The following is a 17,528-nucleotide window of genomic DNA, read 5'->3' as shown; positions in this document are numbered from 1 at the left end:
GCTCCCCCTTGTTGATGGGGACAAGGGCCTCTTCCCCACAACTGTGGCCGGTGGTTGTTGGGGTCTGCCGGTGGGGGGCTTATTGGAATCTGGAAGCCCCCTTTAACAAGGAAGCCCCCAGATCCCGCCCCCCCATGTGAATGAGTATGCGGTACATGGTACCGCTACCCTTTCACAAAAAAAAAAAAAAGTAAAAAGGACAGGAGACAGTCTTTGACAAGTCCTTTCTTAAAAATAACAATAAAAAAATGTCCAACATTTACTGTCCAAGTAGATCCAATGTCAGTCACGATGCTACCCGAAAAAAGAAAATAAAAACACTGCTCTGCTGTCTGACAGCTGCGCCCCAATGACAGTTCTGAAATACTGTCATGATGTCACAAGGGGGCGGGGTTCACATCATCCTGTACTGTGATTGGCCAAAGCATTGCACCTGAACTGTGGTCAGCTGCATTGCTTTGACCAATCACAATGCACTGTCAGGGCGCAGTGGATTGTGGGGTGTGGCCGGGGAAAAGCCCACCAAACACCCGTATCGATCGTGTGTTCAGCAATACACGAACGGTCAATGTTCAAATCAAACTTAAGTTCGACTCGAACATTCAGCCCAACACTATTCTTCAGCTTTGGGGGTTTAGACTGTCCGACATTCATGTCTACATAAGGAGAAAATTGTCCTCTAATTGCTATGTTCTAATCGTTTCGAAGTATCCCATACTCTGACCCCTTGTAGGCAGGTGTAGTGCAGCCTCCCTAGCGGTCTGATTATGTCAGTATTTCTGTGCTCAAAGCGGTACTTTTTTTGCATGGAAATATGTAGTTTTTTTATTGTAGGCCTGTAATTTTTAGGAATAACTGAAATCTATCCAACCAAGAGTCTAGTAAACATCCCGGGTATGATAAAATTTGAAACAGGAAATCATAAATTATAATTTAATAAATAATCAAAAAATAATAATATAATAATAATAATAAATTTAATTTAATAATGTAATCAAACCAAAAACACTGAAATTTGAAATATAGCGCCAAGTTCACACATCACTGAGCAAAGTCGCAAAATCGTTTTCAGTGTCTGATGACGAATTTCCCCACGAATCATTATCACTCAATTCTGCAAGTGGTTCTAATTTACTATCGCTGTTCTCTAGCTGGTCTAAAACCACTTTTGACCTAAAGGGATGCTTTTTGGACGCCATGGACTTTTCTCAGTTTCAAGGCAGAAAGAACAGTAAAAATGCAGGCAGGGCACAGGACAAAGCACTCAGGACAAAATGTATGTGAAATGGTTTGATACAGTAATGTTTTACTATGTGATTTTAGTGAATTTAGTGAATGTCACTTTTAAAATTTTAAAATTTCCTGCGAGTTCCGTCCCCCGTACGTCCCAGCGTCACAGGGAACGGAACCCAGAAGACAGATGCCGGCATCGGCCGGAGGACATTGCTGGGGACACTGCAGGAGGGACATCGCGGGAGTGCAGGACAAGGTAAGTGAAGAAGAGATCCCAGAGCAGCACTGCAGGGTGTTCCCGAGTGTAGCTCAGGGTTACCGCTTGTGGTGCTGAAACTTTACCTCGAGCTACACTCAGGAATACCTCCAGGTGGCAACTGCCTGTTGCAATCATCAAGCAGGGAGAATGGAGGACAGGAGGAGTGCACATTCCTCTTTGGCCTCCTGTTGTGTCATTGGGTGAGCAGCTATCCAATTGGATGCTGCTGCCCCAGATGACCCAACGGCCATCTTTAGAGGATGGGGGACAGCAAAGGGGATGCTCATTAGTGCACCGCTGTTCTTCGCTGCTTATTGCCTACCAGCTGCCTTCTGCGTCAGGTGCTGTCAGTCTCCAAGCATCGTCTGTGAGTGTTGCCGCCAATTCTATGCTGCTGAAAAGACTGTTACTGTATGTTGGAACATTCCTGACAATACATTTTCTGCAGCTCCAACCACTATATGTGCTTTTACTTTCCCCGGGGCTGCCTACCACCTGGCCTCCCATGTGCCTGCACCCTTTCCTGTTAAAGTTTCTTCAAGCAATAAATATCAAAAAGACATTCCCTAGACTGTGTTACTGGAGCCGATGTGAATGGACTGGTGCTTGCAGTGGTGGGTGGCCTCTGTATTTTAGGGTCAGTTCACATTATTTGCATTTCAGTTGCTTTTTTTGCATCCAAAACACACAAAAAGTAGGTTATATGGTTGTCAATGTCATAGTTCGCAGCAGTGCTTGCAGTTCCAGTGCTTTCCAGTTGCAGAAAAAAAAATAGAACATACTGCATATTTTCTGCAGAAAACTGTACTGGAACGCACCTAAATGCTTCAAAAATGCACTGGAACACACCAAAAAACCCATGTCCATGTTCCTATTTAAATTGAAGAAAAATAGAGGGGAAAAAATGAACTAGAATGCTTAAAAAACACACTGGAACGCATCAAAAATGCATCAAAAACGCACCAGAATGCGCCAAAAACGCACATGCAAAAACACATTCAGAACGCATCTGGACTGCGTTTCTATAGAGTGCCCTTAAGAAAAAACCTGGTATCACCAGCGTTCACTTCTGGGGTAGTGCTACACTTGATATATATACTGTATATATGATACATCTTAGCATCACCAGTATCATTATACTACATTGGGTTCAATTCACTAAGAGTTAAAGAAAGACTGAAAAAATGTGGTAAAATAACGCGTGCAGTAAATCTTTTGCAAATGTTCAATTCACTAAGAATTTTGCGGTATATAACTTTTGCGGTAAAATATCAGTATTGTGGTAATTACTGCATATTTTCATAGGTTAATTATTGCACGGTAGCTGGTTGTTAAGGAAGCTGGCCACCGTGTCCTTAACAACGGATGACTCATCAGCTGTCTGCGGGTTTCCTGCTGACAGCTGAATGTAAACAAAATATGCCGACAATTAAAAATTATGAAAAAAACACAGCGTGGGGGTCCCCCCATCCATCACAAATGGAACAGAAAGTAAAAAAAGTTGTGATATTTATCATCGGGTTTTGTTGGCGGTATCACATGCAATATTTTTTCAGATGCAGCCTGGGGGTCTCCTCCCCAATCCTTACCATGGGTTCGGGTTTGGTATGGATTTCAAGGAAAACCCCACACCAAAATGAAAAAAAAAACAGCCCTTAGATCTGGTATTGATTTTCAGGGAACCCCACACCAAAATGAAAAAAAAAAATGGCAGGGGTCCCCCCCCCAAATCCATACCAGACCTTATGGTTTGGTATGGATTTGGGGGGGACCCCACGCCATTTTTTTTTTAAATTCTGGCATGGGGTTCCCCGAAAATCAATACTAGCCCTGAAGGGCATGGTAAGTATTCGGAAAGGGGACCCCCACGCTGCATCTGAAAAAATATTGCATGTGATACTACCAGCAGAACCCTGATGATAAATACTGCATCTTTTTTAACTTTCTGTTCCATTTGTGAATTGGACTTAGCAGCTTACCACATGGTTTTTGCGATATTTACCAACACATTTTTCATTCTGTGTTAAATACCGCATAATCATTTGGTTTTTTTGGTGAATTGGACATTTTTTTTACCACACGTGATAGTTTATGCAAATGAGTCATATGACCATGTTAACGCATACAGAAGCCTTTTGTGAATTGACCCCATTGTTATAAATAGGATTCCATGGCCTTTAAAGCAGAGTTCCATTCACCCCGTCAAAAAATAAAAGTCAGCAGCTACAAAAACTGTAGCTGCTGACTTTTAAAACACAACCACTTGCCTGTCCCGCTGTCCCGCGGTGTGTCCCCTGCAGCCCGTTTCACCGGCCGTCCTGTATTCAAGGAGGCCGACATCTTCAGTGTGGGCACCTGGCTGCGACAGCTTTCGGCTTCACAGCCGGGTACCCACTGTGCATGCGCGAGTAGCGCTGCGCTTCGTGAATGGTCCTGTAGTCTTCTGGGACCTGTCACGTGTCCCAAAAGACTACAGGGAGGGAGGGAGGGAGGACACCTTCCGCTTCCAATTGCCTAGGCGATCGGACCGGAAATAGGAGCGGGTACTTGTCAAATTCGGGTACCCGCTCCCCCCCCAGCTCCCCAAAGGTGCCAATCCTTAATGGAGAGCAGGGGAGCAGTCCTTAAAGCGGAACTTCCCCTTTTGGATGGAGCTCTGCTTCAAGAGATACTTGAATGCTGTGATTAGTATGTGATGTGTTTGTGTATATAAGGACCCTCTTTTTGGCCTATCTCTACAAGTAAGCTCTGTTGGGTGAATTGGGTCAGCTGGGAGTTCCCATGGGTGGGGACTGTCACAGTAATTGTCACAGTGATTTCAGTTTCAATAAACCGAAACATATGTGACATTATCAGTGCGTGGTGGTTTGTTGTTTTTGTTCCATTGTTTTCTGTGGTTGGGCCTGGCACTGTGTACTAGCTGAAACATTTTTTTTTTTTTGGACGGTAAGAAAGGGTTAGAACTTCTGTCAGGTTTTTATTGCCATCCGTTTCCCTATTGTAGAGAATATACCTCATTTCCTGTCAGAAGAGGAAGTTGTGGGAAATCTCCCCAACAGGGACAGAGGGCTCAACCCATAAAGAATATCTCATACGATAATTGAATCACGTGACGCATTTTTTCCAATTATCTCAAGAGATGCTGAAAAAACTGTCAATTCACTATCACCTTCTGAGTTATTTACTCACAAAATGTACTCATAAAATGGCGTTAAAGTCAATTCACTAAAGGAAATAAATAAATAGTGGTCCAAGCATGAGGTATTTAAAGGGAAAGAGGGGGGAGCAGGTACCTGTCAAAATCAATTTTGACAGGTGCCTGGTCCCACCTCTTTGCCGACTGCCTAGGCAACCGAGCGCAGTCTTTTGGGACACGTGACATGTCGCAGAAGACTGCAGGACAATTCAAAGTGCGCACCTCCGCTCTCCCAAGCACAGTCTGTGAAGCTGCACGCTGTCACAGCCGGATGCCCATAGTAAAGATGCCAGCACTGGGGAGAGAGGACACAAACTGAAAACTGCTGGGCCTAGCACAGTGCTGGATCGTGGGACAGGTGAGTGGCTGTTTATTAAAAAAAAACATTTTTACAAACATGACTGGCGCTCCACTTTGAGGAATGTAAAAATATAATAGCCAGTTTGGAAGAGTCTCTACATTTTTGGATCAGTTCTCTTAACAGTAATGCCTAGAAACCTAAATATGAAAACACAGAATAATTGGGGCTAATTTACTTAAAGCAGGCCTCAAAATTTACACTCGCCTGCTTGCATTCTGCAAGTGGAAATAAGCTGTGGGTGAGTGTATCCCCCAGGGCTTGGCTGTCTTGCTGAGCGGACTGGTTCCGTGTGTGTACATGTGTTTGTATTTCTGTGTGTGTGTGTACGTGTGTGTGTACATGTGTCTGTATGTATTCATGTGTCTGTTTGTGTGTGTGTACATGTGTCTGTATGTATTCATGTGTCTGTATGTGTGTGTGTACATGTGTCTGTATGTGTGTGTACATTTGTCTGTATGATGTGTATGTACATATGTCTGTGTGTATGTACGTGTGTCTGTGTATGTATGTATGTATGTACATGTGTCTGTGTGTGTACATGTGTCTGTATGTATGTGTTTGTACATGTGTCTGTATGTGTGTGTGTGTACATGTGTCTGTATGTATGTGTGTGTACGTATGTGTGTGTGTGTGTACATGTGTCTGTATGTGTGTGTACATGTGTGTGTGTACATGTGTTGGCACCGATCATCAGAGCACTGATGATCAGTGCCCAGCAGTGTCACCCACCAGTGCTGCCCACAAGTGCCCAGCAGTGCCACCCACCTTTGCCCATCAGTGCCTAATAGTGCCACCCACCTGTGGCCAGCAGTGCCATCCACCAGTGCCCAGCAGTGCCACCAGTCAGTGCCACCCATCAGTGCCCATCGGTGCTGCCCATCAGTGCCACCTTTCAGTGCCACCTTTCAGTGCACATCAGTGCCGCGTATCGTTGCTCATCATTGTTGCATATCAGTGCAGCATCATCAGTGCTGCCTCATCAGAGCTAGCTCATCAGTGCCACCTATTAGTGCTGCTTATCCATGCCACCTCATCAGTGCCCATCAGTGCCGCCTATCAGTGCCCATCAGTGCAGCCTCATCAACGCACATTAGTGAAGGATAAAAATTAGCTGTTTGCAAAATTTTATAATAGAAACAAAGAAATTTTTTTTTTTTCAAAATTTAGCATTTTTTTATAGTGCAAAAATAAAACACCCAGCCATGAGTAAATACCACCAAAAGAAAGCTGTATTTGTGTGAAAAAAATGATAACAATGTAATATGGGTGCAGTGTTGCATGACCACACAATTGTCATTCAAAGTGCGACACCACTGAAAGCTGAAAATTGGCCAGGGCACGAAGGGGGTATAAGTGCCTGGTAGGCAAGTGGTTTAACCCCCTGTCATTTTTTATTGCTTTCTATGCCCCTGTTAAGGAGATTCAATCTTTAAATGGAAACACTAGTTCTGGTGACCTGGGGGTCCTTAAGGAACTCCCCTAATTTGCAGAGATTTCTTTGTACTTCCTGTTTAGCTCTGAGACAGAAAATGATGGGAAATCTCCACAATGAGAAACAGCAAAGAAAAAAAATCTGACAGGGCTATAATCTTCCCTTGCTCTATCCAAAATGAAAAAAAAAATAGGTTTGCCTATAGTCCTACTTCAACATTGTTTAACAAATACATACAGGCACTTATAAGTTGATCCTCCTAGAAGCAGAATTTCCCAGTCTTCAGATGTGTGACCGTGTTTTATTGACAGTTCTGTAGGAAATATATTTAATGTTTTTATTTTTTTACATTTTAGGTAATAGAAGGAGTGGACCACAATGAAGGCCTCAAAGGTTTTTAACTTTTTTTTTTGTAATTACACTGAAAATTATGATTTCTGAAAAATATACCTTTCGTCATAAGTACTGAAGGCATGTAAAATAATGTCTGTGGAGTTTTTATTTTAACAAAAATGTAAAAAGCAAGAAAGAATTGACCTCTTCAGGGTTAGATTGCAATTGCATATCCTATTTAAAAAGAGAAAGAAAACAGTAAACATTTTTAAATAACTAAAATAAATAGTATTATCTGGTGTTCTCTGATACAAAGGCAGATTCAAAAAAATGCTCTGGCTGGCTCAAAACTCTGCCAAACTTTTGGAACTGGTTATATGCACTGTGCTGTATTGGAATTGGAGGGTAGAGTGTGTGTGCATGTGGTACCTGATGAATTTAGGCCTCCAACACCTGATGGTTATGCTCAGGGGCGGACTGACCATTTGGGAACTCGGCCACTGCCCGAGGGCCCGAGGTCAGAAGGGGGCCCCATGAGATGCCCCTGGTACCTTTTTCATAGGCTTTTTTGGGTGTGGTTTGAGTGTGGGCAAGGACACAGGGGCCCCATGGTCCCCTATTGTCCGGGGGCCCCATGAGTTGTCAGTCCGCCCCTTATGCTATTCCTCTGTAAGTTTAGTTTAGAAATCTTAGCCTTTGTTCACACTGATGCGGTGCGGAATTCGCAGTGTTTTCAGTGCGAATTCCGCGCCGCATCACAATCGCATCCCAATCACACGGACCGATGTGGGTGTGTATGTTAAGTTAACAACACCCCCACATCGGTCCGCAAAACGCGCTGCAATGTGCAGAATCGGATCACATAGGTGGGAATACCTATGCGATCCGATTCTAGTGCGGACCAAAAAAGGGTGCGGTGCGTGTAGAGCCACACAAAACGTATGGCTCTAATTGCTTATATGTTTCTTACTAAAGAACATTATTTTTTATCAAGTTGTCCTGGGTCAAGTTCTGCATTGAGAACACACTACAGCGGTTGCAACAGCGGTTGCAGAAATCCCATGAGATTCGCACAGGAACCGCACCGCATTCCTGTACAAAACACATGCGATTTGTATGCGGTGCGGTTCCTGTGCGAATTGTGATGTGATTTGACAGTTTCAAATCGCATGACAAGTTGCACACTATTGTTGGCATTGAAACCATTCAAATCGATGCGACTCTGACTTTACGGTCATGCACTGACTTGAATAAAAGTTTCCTGCACTATTTTTTGCAATTTCAGGTGTGACTTGCTTAGACATTTGCGCATGAAGTTGCACAGATGTCAACCAAGTCACACCTGAATTCACACTGACATACGGCTTTGAATCGTGCAACTTCAAGTGAAGTTGCCTGATTTCAAAGTCGAATCCAGTGTGAACAATGGTATATTTCAGCTTAGATTGAGGTCAGCTGCAAGGACTGGTTCACACCAGATGCAGTTCAGTGCATTTTTATTCTGCATGAAAAACAAATGGAAAATGTTAAACGTGGACTCCGATGGCTTTAGTCCACACCAGTGCAGTGTGTTCCAGCGTAGTCAACAGAAGTAGAACATGCTGCATTTTTTCTGTATTGAACACATCTGGAATGTGACAAAATGCATTGGAAACCACATGTCCTCAACAGAGATGAAGCATAAAAGAGGCAAAAAAACGCACCAGAATGCATCGATAATACGCATGCAGAAAGGCATCCGGAATGCAGAAATTGTGGTGTGAACCAGCCTTTAAGCTGATCTGAAATTCAAGCTGAATGCACCTAAAGAAAAGTAGCATTTACCCTTGTGCACACAGTGTCATAGTTACACATTTGATTATGCAATTATGCTTTTAATATGTTGACAGTAGTGAACTTACAAAGCCCCAACCAGTAAAGGTCATGATCATGCATCTGCTTATTCAACCACCCTAGTCAGTCTTGGATTGCTAGAAAGATCACATAGGATGCAGCCTGCGGGGTTCAGTTACATTAGAGGAGACTAAGCTCCCTTCCAGTACTCATAATGCTTTAAAAGTTAAACTGCCATTTACTGCATACAAAACAATCAGATGTTCTTTTTGTGAGGCATAGAGACAAAGATCTGTGGTGAGCACCATTGACTAAAGTGGCTCAGAGAATAAAAAAAGTAGGGTCCACTAAAGTAATTTTCTTTCAAAATATTTCAGACCTTATTACAGCGGCACATTTTCCAGAAAAAACAAGGCTATCTGAGAATTTCGAAGAGAAAAACAAGCCAGCGGGGGAAAACAGTCATTTGTGGCAGGAACAGACATGGTAAGTAGCTGGCATTCTAAATGTATTTTAAAAGTGTATGTCCAGGTAAAATCTATGTATTTCAGTTTCAACAGAACTTCTTTAATGTGTACTTTTAAAAAAAAATTCAGTGCTCTGTTACCGTTAGACTTGCCAGTATGCTCCTTTCTGCAACATTTACTTACTGTTTAATCACGGTTATGTAGTAGTTTACGTTTCGGGTTTTTCGAGATGTACAAAGAGAGATCACAAAAACACTTGCAGGTAGAGTCAAACTGTATATAACATTTAATTAAAATAATAACAGATAAAGATAACAGATGTAATAACATTGGAGAATTTAACAAAGTTCTTAGCTTTTGCCAAGGAGTCACCTTGTCTTTACAGCTTGGTAAGATGATCAGAGACAGCCATGCTTATCGCAGTTCAGAGAGACTACTTATTCCAAGTTTTTGTCCGTAGTAGACAGGCTTGACAAATCCAAGGTGCCAGGTCGCCATGGTGACTAGAAATTGCTTCCTGGTGCCTGGGTTCACTTACTGCCTTCCACTGACATCAATGCAAAATCGTGTCCCATTGACTTCAATGCCACATCATGTTTCATTAACTTCAATGTAAAAGCGCCTCCTATTGACTTCAAAGCCAAATCGTGTCCTTTTGATTTCAGTGCCAAAACGCCTCCCATTGACTTCAATGCTAATCTGCCTTTCATTGACTTCAACTCAAAAATGTCTTGCAATTCAAAAACTCCTGTCAACACTTATCTCCACATGCCACCCTCACTGTCACTTGCGAGTCGGGAACGCACAGGTGCAAGTTCGCACAGGACCCTGGCACACAAAACACAATGCGAGTGGAGCACATCTGTGCGCACCACCTCAATAGGAACACATAATATCTAGCCTGTCATGTGAGTCTGTGCATTTGATAAGGCATCCAGAATCGCATATGTGTGAACCAAGGTGGCTCCATTCACACCTGGGTGTTTTGGGATTCTGGCAGAATCTCTGTGATTGCAAAACGCAGGTTCAGGTGCCATTATTTTCAATGGCACCTAAAACGTGGTGCGGATTTGCCATGATTGTTGGGTGGCAAATCGCATCGTTGCCTTGCTCTGAGTGCTTCCAACCCACTGTACTAAAAATTGGCTCCTACCTTTTAAAGCTGGTTAGATTGAAAGCAAATTTGTCAAGCCCTGGTATATACAGAAGTAATCAACAGTATTGACAAATCGTAAACCTAAAGGAAGATAGCGCGTATTCCTGAAGGGACTTTGTCCTTTAGTCAGTTTGTAGTGACATCCTTATGATATGAAGTCATTTAAGGTAAAAATATCCATATAACAGGTTTGAGATGCATTTCGATGTATCAGTGAGCTATCATAAAAAGAGGAAATATCAACTTTTTCCATCAAGGGCTGACAACGCTGCACAAGCACTTCTTTGCAACAGCGTTGTCACACCCCCTCAAACCTCCTCTTCACAAGTAGTGCCCCCCATAGGTCAGTGGTTTCTTGTATTCCACCTGGCAGATGGCTTGTAGTTTTCAATGAACTGCGGTGGCACTGGTGCGTGCTCTTGAAGTTCATTCATTCTTCCTGCTCTTCAGTAACTGTCTACCCCCATGGGAGGTATGGGCAGACAGCAGTACTGAGAGTCTGCAGGTGCCTGACATTGCACTTTTTTACCTGTAAAAAAAATGTGCATTTATTTTTTTTTTTTAAAGGTGAACTTATCCTTTATTTTTATACCATTACAATTCTCTAGAGTGAATGTTAAGTACTTACTGTGCTACCTGTACGTTACAAATAGAAATTGATTATTTATCAATTAAATCAAAAATTGCAGCATAGAAAGGAGATATTTCATCTTGCTAACGCATTTTGTTGTATTTTCATTCAGGGTTAATTAAACAATATTTAAATCACATATGCTGAATGATCCATTTGACTAATATCTGTACATCAGCAAATATTTCAGTACAATCTAAACATGTGGACTAAGGCTAAGTTCACATCTGTACGGGTGATGCCACTGCGGATCCGCACAAAAATCTGTGCAGCCGCACAAGATAATGCGGACCCGCGGGTCATTAATTCTAATGGCACGCTGCCCGCAGTGGAAATCGCAACCGCACTGGGAACCGAGGTTCCACTGTGGGCTACGGTTTCCAAAGAAGTGCAGAGACTTATTCCCTGTGTGTCCCGGGGCACAGGAGTCCATTAAAATGAATGGGCTCTTGTGCCCATGCAAAGCGTGGCCTGCAGAAACGCACATATGTGAACCAGGGCTTATGGAGCCTGTGCAACTGTCTTTTGTAGAAGGAAGCAACATTTGTTTATAACCTTTCTTCAGTTAAAGTTGTACTAAAGCCACCATTGGAAACAATAGTGCAGGAGCAAAGCTTAGTACTTTTAGGCCCCTTTCACACTGCTCCACTGCGCCTTTGCTAAAGAGCAACTTACAAATTGTTTTCGTGCGGATTAGCTGTGCTTTTCAATAGACTTCTATGAGGTCCTGCAGGTTTGGTGCAGTTTCAGGAAGCGCAACAAAACTCCTGCATGCTGCATCTATGATGCGCTTTCTGAAACCCCACCAAAACTGCAGGATGTCATAGAAGTCTATGGGAAAGCGCAGCTGACCTGTGCTCTGCCCAAAGCAGGAAGGGACTGCATCAGGGCAGTGTGAAACCGCTATTAAATTTTTACTAGTTGCTCATCCAGATATTAATGTGGGAACAGCTCACCTCACTCCCTTTTGTCAGTACACACCAGGGGCAGACTGACCATTTGAGCACTCGGGCACTGCCTGAGGGCCCAGGGTCAGTAGGGGGCCCCATGAAAGGCCCCTGGTACCTTTTATAGGCTTTTTTGGGTGTGCTTTGAGTGTGGGCAAGGAAACAGGGGCCCCATGACCCCCTATTGCCCGGGGGCCCCATGAGTTGTCAGTCCGCCCCTGGTACACACCCATTGTAGACTCTATGTTGGGTCCTACACATATAAGGCCTCATATGAAAAAAAAAACATTTATAGCACCAAGAATTTTTTTTTAAAACCACCAAAAGGGATCAAGGCTGTCTTGAAGGTTTGAATATGATTCGCAGAGAGAACATTAGACAACATATGTTTTAGGAAGTACATTCCCGCTGACTCTTTGAGGAGCTTTGGCTGAAGTTTATTACAACGATTAAGGTAAATTTGGACTTTTAGCATAACATTTTTTATCATAGATGCACCTGTGCTGGATAACATTAATAGCTCAATATTTGTCATCACTTGCTGCCTAAAATTGAACTTTAAAGTGTACCTGTTGGCTGATTACTCTGTTCATGAGCAAATGGCATCAATTTATTAAAGCCTATCTACAGGTAAATGGGGTCTAACACCCCCCCCTTCCCATTCACATTTTTTTTGTTCTAAAACCCCTATCTGACCATTTTTGTTTTACTCTCTGAGTCTGTCGTCATGTTGTGACTGGTAAACCAGAACAGAAATTTGTATCTATGCCATCCAATCCTCTCATCATGACATTATTGTGCTGCTACAGTCGTGAAGACCAAAAAGACCCAGCTACTTGAGAGCCAATGGGAAATGTCAATGTTACAAAGGCAGTAACGCAGACCCCCATATTAAGACCCACCCACTCTGCTATAGAAAAATGTAGGACTTGAGCACGTCCAGCACGCCCAGATATAGGTATTTTGGGCTTTTAGATTTGTTTTTTAACAGACTGCACTCATTAATAAGACTGCAATGAAGCGTTAAGATGATGGGGGTGTTGAGAGTGTGCTCAGAGAGGAGCTTTAAGTTAAAAAGAAATGCGCATTGCAAAGTTCAGGCACACATTTGAGAATGTAAGAATGATTATAGAAGGTATGTGACCTGGGTGACTGGGTCTAGCAGTCCTCGTGCTACCTGCACATGCCTGCAGCAGCATCCAAAGCCCTGTACTTATGGTTGAATACCAGACTCTTCTGACTGGCGTGGTACAAAAGTTTGCTGATTCTGGCACATTCCTGTTGGCCATTGAGGTACACCATCATAGTGATACACCAGTAATAATTGGGGGTTGGGGGTACAGTGCCTTAAAACATATTCATACCCCTTAAAACTTTCCACATTTTGTCATGTTACAACCACAAACCTAAATATATTTTATTAGGATTTTATGTGATAGACCAACACAAAGTGGCACATAATTGTGTAGTGGAAGGAAAATTATAAATGGTTTTCAACATTTTTTACAAATAAATATCTGAAGAGTGTGGCGTGCATTTGTATTCAGTCCCGCTGAGTCAGTACTTTGTAGAACCAAATTTTGCTGCAATTACAGATGCAAGTCTTTTTGGGGATGTCTCTACCAGCTTTGCACATCTAAAGAGTGACATTTTTGCCCCTTCTTCTTTGCAAAATAGCTCAAGCTCCGACAGATTGGATGGAGAGCATCTGTGAATGGCAAGTTTCAAGTCTTGCCAGAGATTCTCAATTGGATTTAGGTCTGAACTTTGACTGGGCAATTCTAACACATGAATATGCTTTGATCTAAACCATTCCATTGTAGCTCTGGCTGTAAGTTTAGGGTAGTTGTCCTGCTGGAAGGTGAACCTCCATCCCAGTCTCAAGTCTTTTGCAAACTCTAACAGGTTTTCTTCTAAGATTGCCCTGTATTTTTCTCCATCCATCTTCCCATCAACTCTGACCAGCTTCCCTGTCCCTGCTGAAGAAAAGCATCCCCACAACATGATGCTGCCACCACCATGTTTCATGGTTAGGATGGTGTGTTCACGATTAGAGATGAGCGAATTATTCAAAAATTCGATTCGGCTGATTCGCCGAATTTGAGGAAGAAATTCGATTCGATGCGAATTTATTCGCTGCGAATTTAACTTATAAAAAGGGTTCCTAGGCTTCAGAGAGCCTTTATATTAGTGCAGAACACTGTACCTTTAATTTAAATGCCCTTGGAGATGAGGAAGGAGAAGGAGAAGGAGAAGGATGAGAAGAAGGAGAAGGATGAGAAGAAGGAGAAGGATGAGAAGAAGAAGGATGAGAAGAAGGAGAAGGATGAGAAGGAGGAGAAGGATGAGAAGAAGGAGAAGGATGAGAAGAAGGAGAAGGATGAGAAGAAGGAGAAGGAGAAGGATGAGAAGAAGGAGAAGGATGAGAAGAAGGAGAAGGAGAAGGATGAGAAGAAGGAGAAGGATGAGAAGGAGAAGGATGAGAAGAAGGAGAAGGATGAGAAGAAGGAGAAGGATGAGAAGAAGGAGAAGGATGAGAAGAAGAAGGATGAGAAGAAGAAGAAGGATGAGAAGAAGGAGAAGGATGAGAAGAAGAAGAAGGATGAGAAGAAGGAGAAGGATGAGAAGAAGAAGAAGGATGAGAAGAAGAAGAAGGATGAGGAGAAGGAGAAGGATGAGAAGAAGAAGAAGGATGAGAAGAAGAAGAAGGATGAGAAGAAGGAGAATTCCAAGCCGGCAAAAAGTGTATCTGCAGAGCTCCGCTATTTCTTAGCGGAGCTCTGCAGATACACTTAGCGGAGCTCTGCAGATACACTTTTTGCCGGCTTGGAATTCTTCTTATTTTCATCCTACTTCTTCTTCTTCTTCTTCTTCATCCTCATCCTCAGAAGAAGAAGAAGAGGATGAGGATGAATGGAAACAAATAGATACAATGTTTCAACCGCTGTAAAATGTGAATGTCAGAGAACTGTCAGAGAACTGTCAGAAATGAATGGATGAGGATAAATGGAAACAAATAGATACAATGTTTCAACCGCTGTAAAATGTGAATGTCAGAGAACTGTCAGAAATAGCGGAGCTCTGCAGATACACTTAGCGGAGCTCTGCAGATACACTTTTTGCCGGCTTGGAATTCTTCTTATTTTCATCCCACTTCTTCTTCTTCTTCTTCTTCTTCTTCTTCATCCTCATCCTCAGAAGAAGAAGAAGAGGATGAGGATGAAGAAGAAGAAGAAGAAGAAGAAGTAGGATGAAAATAAGAAGAATTCCAAGCCGGCAAAAAGTGTATCTGCAGAGCTCCTCTATTTCTGACAGATACACTTTTTCCCGGCTTGGAATTCTTCTTATTTTCATCCTACTTCTTCTTCTTCTTCTTCATCCTCATCCTCATCCTCTTCTTCTTCTTATGAGGATGAGGATGAAGAAGAAGAAGAAGAAGTAGGATGAAAATAAGAAGAATTCCAAGCCGGCAAAAAGTGCATCTGCAGAGCTCCGCTAAGTGTATCTGCAGAGCTCCGCTATTTCTGACAGTTCTCTGACATTCACATTTACAGCGGTTGAAACATTGTATCTATTTGTTTCCATAAATGGAAACAAACTGTCAGAAATAGAGGAGCTCTGCAGATACACTTTTTGCCGGCTTGGAATTCTTCTTATTTTCATCCTACTTCTTCTTCTTCTTCTTCAACCTCATCCTCATCCTCAGAAGAAGAAGAAGAATGAAAAGAAGAAGAAGAAGAAAGAAAAGAAGAATGAAAAGAAGAAGAATGAAAAGAAGAAGAAGAAGAATGAAAAGGAGAATGAGAAGAATGAAAAGATTCTTCTTCTTCTTTTCATTCTTCTTTTCATTCTTCTTCTTCTTTTCATTCTTCTTCTTCTTCTTTTCATTCTTCTCATTCTTCTTTTCATTCTTCTCATTCTTCTTCTCATTCTTCTTTTCATTCTTCTTCTCATTCTTCTTTTCATTCTTCTTCTTCTTTTCATTCTTCTTTTCATTCTTCTCATTCTTCTTTTCATTCTTCTTTTCATTCTTCTTCTCATTCTTCTTTTCATTCTTCTTCTTTTCATTCTTCTTTTCATTCTTCTTCTTCTTCTTTTCATTCTTCTTCTTCTTCTTTTCATTCTTCTTTTCATTCTTTTCATTCTTCTCATTCTTCTTCTCATTCTTCTTTTCATTCTTCTTCTCATTCTTCTTTTCATTCTTCTTCTTCTTTTCATTCTTCTTTTCATTCTTCTTCTCATTCTTCTTTTCATGAAGAAGAAAAGAAGAATGAGAAGAATGAAAAGAAGAAGAAGAAGAATGAAAAGAAGAATGAGAAGAAGAATGAAAAGAAGAATGAGAAGAATGAAAAGAAGAAGGAAAAGAAGAATGAAAAGAAGAAGAAGAATGAAAAGAAGAAGAAGAATGAAAAGAAGAATGAAAAGAAGAAGAAGAATGAAAAGAAGAAGAAGAAGAATGAAAAGAAGAATGAAAAGAAGAAGAAGAATGAAAAGAAAAAGAAGAAGAATGAAAAGAAGAAGAAGAATGAAAAGAAGAAGAAGAAGAATGAAAAGAAGAATGAGAAGAATGAAAAGAAGAAGAATGAAAAGAAGAATGAAAAGAAGAGGAAGAATGAAAAGAAGAAGAAGAATGAAAAGAAGAATGAAAAGAAGAATAAGAATGAAAAGAAGAATGAAAAGATTCTTCTTCTTTTCATTCTTCTTTTCATTCTTCTTCTTCTTTTCATTCTTCTTCTTCTTCTTTTCATTCTTCTTTTCATTCTTCTTCTTCTTCTTCTCATTCTTCTTTTCATTCTTCTTCTCATTCTTTTTTTCATTCTTCTTCTTCTTTTCATTCTTCTTTTCATTCTTCTCATTCTTCTTTTCATTCTTCTTTTCATTCTTCTTCTCATTCTTCTTCTTTTCATTCTTCTTCTCATTCTTCTTTTCATGAAGAAGAAAAGAAGAATGAAAAGAAGAATGAAAAGAAGAAGAAGAAGAATGAGAAGAAGAATGAAAAGAAGAATGAGAAGAATGAAAAGAATGAGAAGAATGAAAAGAAGAATGAAAAGAAGAGGAAGAAGAATGAAAAGAAGAAGAATGAAAAGAAGAAGAAGAAGAATGAAAAGAAGAAGAAGAATGAAAAGAAGAATGAAAAGAAGAAGAATAATGAAAAGAAGAAGAAGAAGAATGAAAAGAAGAATGAAAAGAGAATGAGAAGAATGAAAAGATTCTTCTTCTTTTCATTCTTCTTTTCATTCTTCTTCTTCTTTTCATTCTTCTTCTTCTTCTTTTCATTCTTCTTTTCATTCTTCTCATTCTTCTTTTCATTCTTCTCATTCTTCTTCTCATTCTTCTTCTCATTCTTCTTTTCATTCTTCTTTTCATTCTTCTCATTCTTCTTTTCATTCTTCTTCTCATTCTTCTTTTCATTCTTCTTCTTCTTTTCATTCTTCTTTTCATTCTTCTTCTCATTCTTCTTTTCATGAAGAAGAAAAGAAGAATGAGAAGAATGAAAAGAAGAATGAAAAGAAGAAGAATGAAAAGAAGAATGAGAAGAGAAAAGAAGAATGAGAAGAATGAAAAGAAGAATGAAAAGAAGAAGAATGAAAAGAAGAAGAAGAATGAAAAGAAGAATGAAAAGAAGAAGAAGAAGAATGAAAAGAAGAAGAAGAAGAATGAAAAGAAGAATGAAAAGAAG

At 41.0% G+C, this 17,528-nt stretch overlaps 1 protein-coding gene across 1 annotated transcript in view; it reads left to right on the top strand.

Moving 5' to 3' along the window:
• PCNX2 (pecanex 2) overlaps window positions 1–17,528 on the top strand; it is a 212,046-nt gene that overhangs the window by 13,776 nt on the left and 180,742 nt on the right. The window contains exons 4-5 of the mRNA XM_089669801.1: window positions 6,838–6,874; window positions 9,025–9,133. Of these exons, the coding sequence (XP_089525927.1) occupies window positions 6,838–6,874; window positions 9,025–9,133 (146 nt within the window). The remainder of the gene's footprint in view (window positions 1–6,837; window positions 6,875–9,024; window positions 9,134–17,528) is intronic.

Source organism: Staurois parvus, unplaced genomic scaffold, assembly GCF_062004578.1.
Source record: "Staurois parvus isolate SC_StPar_1 unplaced genomic scaffold, SC_StPar_1.0 ptg000081l, whole genome shotgun sequence".
NCBI lineage: Eukaryota > Metazoa > Chordata > Amphibia > Anura > Ranidae > Staurois > Staurois parvus.
The sequence above is the reverse complement of the archived record's forward strand: the minus strand, read 5'-3'. Positions and strand labels throughout refer to the sequence as shown.